The following is a 5,162-nucleotide window of genomic DNA, read 5'->3' on the forward strand; positions in this document are numbered from 1 at the left end:
AAGAGAGCCAGAGGAGGGATTTGTGAGATCGTGCTGTCACTTGTTGTATGGAGAGATATAAAAATAAGATGGGGAATAACGGAAGCCTTCTTTGAACAAGGAGTTTAGAGACGATTTTCTAAGTAACTGAAGTACTGCGTTTATATAGTGTTAAAAGTCTAAGTTTCATACAGTATAATGACCTTCACAGAACACCAATACTGAAAGTTTAGGACTCCAGATGACTATTCATTTATTTTTTAAAATACACAAGTGTATTTTAGAAGTAATTCAAGAAGTAATCACTAACTGAAACTCAAGTTACCTCACATTCCATCCACAGTAGTGCACCAAGTAAAGGACTTCTCCACCTTCGATGTCAGAATCTTTAATACTAGCTTCATACATTTTTTGATTTTTCCCTCTTCCATACCGCACTTGGACTTTCATGCCTGGTGGATAGCATTCAAACTCTTCTTCCTCATTGTTATTGTTGTCTTCTTCCTCATCCTCCTCCTCCTCTTCCTCCTCCTCTGCTTCTTCTTCATCTTCATCTTCTTCCTTATTCGTGTCATCTCTTGAAAGGTTTAAAAAATTGTAGAGTTAATATGAGACACTTCATAAGCTTTTCAGTTCCAAACCACATATATTGATAAATATCGTGGATGCATTAAGAGACTGGGAAACAGCAGGCTCCAAGTACAGGAAACTGCACTACAGCCGAGCAGTATCAGCACAATAGGATATAGCAATACACACAAAATCCAGTGACTGTAAGGTGCAAAAGACTAAATGAAAAAAAATCCATCAAAATCTGTATGAGCAGGTTCAAATTCATCCTTATGACTCTTTCATGCAGCCCTTTATTTAAAGATTGTCTTTTCAGCTCAAACTCATCCTTCTCAATACAAAGTTCTCTAAATTCCATTTTTTGATCTGTAAGTTTTACAAGTGCTTCTTGAAACTTGCTCCTCCCCCAAAAAGTCTTGCTTTATTATAATCTCTATCTCAACAACTTGAAGTGCAACTAAAACCAGATTTTAGGCAAAAAACCTCCTTTATGCAAGATTATTTAGCAGATCAAGTAATGTCTAATTTATGACCCTGACACTCCTTGACTCTTCTAAATGTAAGTCAAACTTGCATTTAATTATTATATAAATACACAAGCAGGTGTTCACTGTTTTCAGAAATAAGTTAATTTTGAATACGTTTTTAGATAGTTGGACCAATTGTTAGAAGCACTAAGAGCCTGCAAATCTTGCTTGTCTCAGTCATTGGCTTCTACGGCCTGCTCAGTGTTCTGAAAATTATCTCCAACCAGCTTACAGAGACAGACTACGTAACAAAATTTAATGGGAGAAATTATCTTTTAACCTTAATAATTGTTTACAAAACAGTATTACTTGCCCTCGCATCATTCTAATCCCATACTGCATGCAATACAGAACAGATTAGGGCCGCTTACTAAATTCAACCACAGGCCACTAATAATTCAAAAACCTGAGACTTGGAAGAGGTGTGTTTGAATGTATTACAGACTGGGTAAGAAAACTTAAATGCTGCTCCAAATCTAATTCACACCAATATTTAAGTTAACCTCACGAAGTCTGTATTAATAATCTAAACACTTCCAAGACATGTTCATAAAAAATACTCAGATAAACCAAGCTACTTTCTCTCTGCAAAAGGATCAAATGGCATTCTAATTACTCAAATGCTTCTTTGTAGAAGTAAAACTACAGTATTATCAAATTAGGCAGCAAAAAAGAATTCAGAACAATAAACTAAATTCAACTACAGTATAACCAAACTGATTTAACAAAATTACTTCAGAAATTAATGTTGCCAACACACACACAGACATCTAAATACATATATATATACATGCATACACACAGAGGAATGCTAAAAATACCCTCTGTGGGTGTATTAACTAAATCAAATCATAGAATTTGCATCTATTCAGGTATACATGGCATGTACCAGACAGTTTTGTTCTGGAAGGCCAAGATTTTCAATTTATTATATGCTTTCAGTATATTTCCCTACTTTGCTAGTGAAGTTAAAGCTACCAAAGTTAAAAATGCAACAGAAATGAATAAGCTTTAAAAGATCACTTCATCTCCACTACACATCATGTGGCAAAATTCACCTCCCAAAGACATCACAAAGGCCCCCAAAGACTCAGATGAAAATTTTCTAACGAGAATTCCACAGCTAACAATAGAAAGCACCAACCAGTGTTTTAAATGCTTTTAAATCATACTTTCTGCTTCACTAAATCAAAACTCCTAGCTAATTTCAGCTCAACAGTTACTATCACACAAGAGCTATAAAAAAAAAAAATAATTGCAGAGCAACCACTGCTCTTTTCAAAACTGTAGTGAACCAAATTTTACCAGGATTTCCCACTCCCCCCAAGAACTACTAACACCATCCCCGAATGCTGTCTGAAAAGCAAAGCATGCGTATGGGGGAGATTTAGGATTTTCCAGACACTGGCAATATTCTTTGGAAGCTGAACAAGTTTGGAAGCTGAACAAGTTTGGAGTCTCTCACCTTAATCACCCTATGGCTTTCCCAGTGTCTCAAGAGATATTCCACAAAGACTCCATGATAACACCAGAACTCCTCTAGAAGAGATGTGTGAAACCCTCATTACGAAGTTGAGTAACTTGGATGGCCAGGTGGAGCAGGCTGTGCATAGGTGGAGGGAATGTCAAGAAGCAAAAGCGAGATGGGAGCAGAGGCGGCTGCAGTTAAAAAGTGTTCTAAGGAGTGATTTGGTTAGCATGGAGATTTTAAGAAACCAAAAGTAAAAGAACATTCACCATTTTGGAGCAGAAAAAACTCATATACCTCCTGGAACAAAAAAAAAACCTCCACCCAAAACATATTCCAATGGTTGCAAGGAAGAAAATATACTGGTTTACAAGGCCATGAAAACCTCAAACCTGGCAGTGCAGATGAAGGAGAAGCCACGACTGCCATGGAACAGAGGTTTGTAAGAGAAAATTGTGGTGGTAGCCATTCAGCATGTACAGTCATAACCTCATTTGTCTATGTATGTATGCATGAGGACAACAGATTTCCTTTAATGCTGTTTAGTCAAACTCCCATTTTGAGAGGGAGGAGGGAAATAAGGGGTGGGGGGGAAGGGAAGAAACAAATGAGCAAACAAGCCTCTTGGCAGCAGTCAACTTAGTATGAGCAGTATTTGCCACAAAGCTGCAACAATTTGAACAACACAAGCAGCAGCTGATGTGCACACATACTGTACAGACACAGCAGTACAAGTAACTGTGTTCTGGAAACCAAAGTATCACCAGAAAGCTTATAAGGACTTGAAGCATTTCCAATTACAACTGCAGGCTAAAGAACACCCTTCCTCACCCCATCTCCCATGGAATGCAAACATAAACCTTCAGAAGCAGGAAATTAATGAATTAAAATGCAAAAATATTTGTTAATAATGTAAAACCATTAAAACATTTAAATCGTAAATACTATTTATGATTAGCTCCAAATGACATGAAATTGTTGAAAGACTAAACATACTTCAAGTGTTCAAAAATATACATATGGCAAGTAATTCTCTGTCAACAGAAACATTTGCCACCAACAAGCCCATAATTAGATGGTGTTAACAGATGAAATAGCACATACTATTACGTCATTAAAGGAAATGCAATATGATGCAAACACCTTTCAAACCACGATCTCTGGCACTAAACACTGTATTGTCACAAAGCCTAGGTGAAAGCTCTGAGACAGGGTGTGATTTGGAGCATTAGATCTGCTCCCTAGGATCCCTGTTTTGCAGCAAACCTAGCCCTACTCCAACACACCCCTCCCGACACACCACACTGGCAAACATAGCAGGTGAGATGGCAAATGCAAGATTTTTTTTTTTCAGGGTTATTCTAGAATTTGAGGAAGCAAGATTATTTCAATTATTGGTTCAATTAAGTCATTACAGTTAATTGAACCACTAGCAGAAATAAACTTCAGCGTAATTGACACTTCAAGTTTAGCAATTAGCTTCTATTTTTGTTTCTCTCCTTTCTCCCTTTTTCTCATCCTAGAGCATTATTTAACCTCTACCTCACATAATACAGAGTTGGAAGGTGACTATCGAGTCTCCTTCACATTCTGGTTTTCTCAATAAAGTTGTATTAAGATGATCTTGAGTTAAAAGCAGAGAGGCCGTTAAGACCTGTACTTAGGCCATGACACGAGAATCTCATCTTCAACTAAACAAAACTCCCAAAATTTGTCTTCCCTCTGAAGTTACAAAGAAAACCTAAAAGTAAAAGCTGCAAAGACTTCTGTCTACACACGCAGAAGATATGACCATAGCTATGGTCCATCATTCTGAGGGAAGGCGAAAGGCATTAACTTGATTTGAATCACACCTGACAGTAGTACCGTACACTTCGACGACGCCAAGCATGTACTCTGTAACCAGGTTTTTCCTCTGCTGAAATGCAGAAGACAAATGGAAGGAGCTCCTAGTATTGCTTCAGCCAAGGTGAGTTTAAGTATTTTGAAACATTCCTCGAAAGGATAATAGATGGTTCAGATGTCTAGCTGAGGAGTACAGAACTTCCTTTTTTATGGCACTGGTTCACACTCAGCTTGAAAACATCTAGCATTTGATGAACGTTTAAGGATTCAACCATGCACATAAGTCTCAGTGACAGCTACTACCACGGTTAATAGCCTCTGTAGTGACCAGAAGCTATGTAAAATGTGATGATAGAATCACTTTTTCACATCAAAGACGCCTCCCTCCCATTCAGTATGGCGCACGCACATTCACTGGCGCACTGGTATATTCACACGGCTACTGTACACTTTATTGTTGTGTCATTAGCAACTTACTGCCCTATCTAAAGCAATCCTTGCATATGTGTATGTGTCAGTACATACTCTATATAAAAAAAAAGGAGCAATTAGACTGTTTCTGAAAACATGACTATGCAAAAATTTCCTTCCCAATACAACAGCAACCAGAATACATAACCGAACATGCATCATAAATAAAAGCATAGAAATATGTTCCTATAAAACTACCTAAGTATGCTTCTTAAAAATGTTTTTTGCACGCACACCAACAGTCCAAGATTCAGAGCAGATGTTCACACCAACTATGCAATGAACGCGACGCATCTCTTTAC

The 5,162-nt window shown here is 37.6% G+C and overlaps 1 protein-coding gene across 1 annotated transcript in view; it reads right to left on the minus strand.

Annotated features, from left to right (window-relative positions):
* Positions 1-300: 300 nt before the first annotated feature.
* Positions 301-5,162, minus strand: part of LOC104492281 (AT-rich interactive domain-containing protein 4B-like) — a gene marked incomplete at its 5' end in the record, with an annotated part of 20,391 nt that continues 15,529 nt past the window's right edge. Inside the window, one exon of the mRNA XM_010134812.1 lies at positions 301-556. Within this exon, the coding sequence (XP_010133114.1) occupies positions 301-556 (256 nt within the window). The remainder of the gene's footprint in view (positions 557-5,162) is intronic.

Source organism: Buceros rhinoceros, unplaced genomic scaffold, assembly GCF_000710305.1.
Source record: "Buceros rhinoceros silvestris isolate BGI_N320 unplaced genomic scaffold, ASM71030v1 scaffold38614, whole genome shotgun sequence".
NCBI lineage: Eukaryota > Metazoa > Chordata > Aves > Bucerotiformes > Bucerotidae > Buceros > Buceros rhinoceros.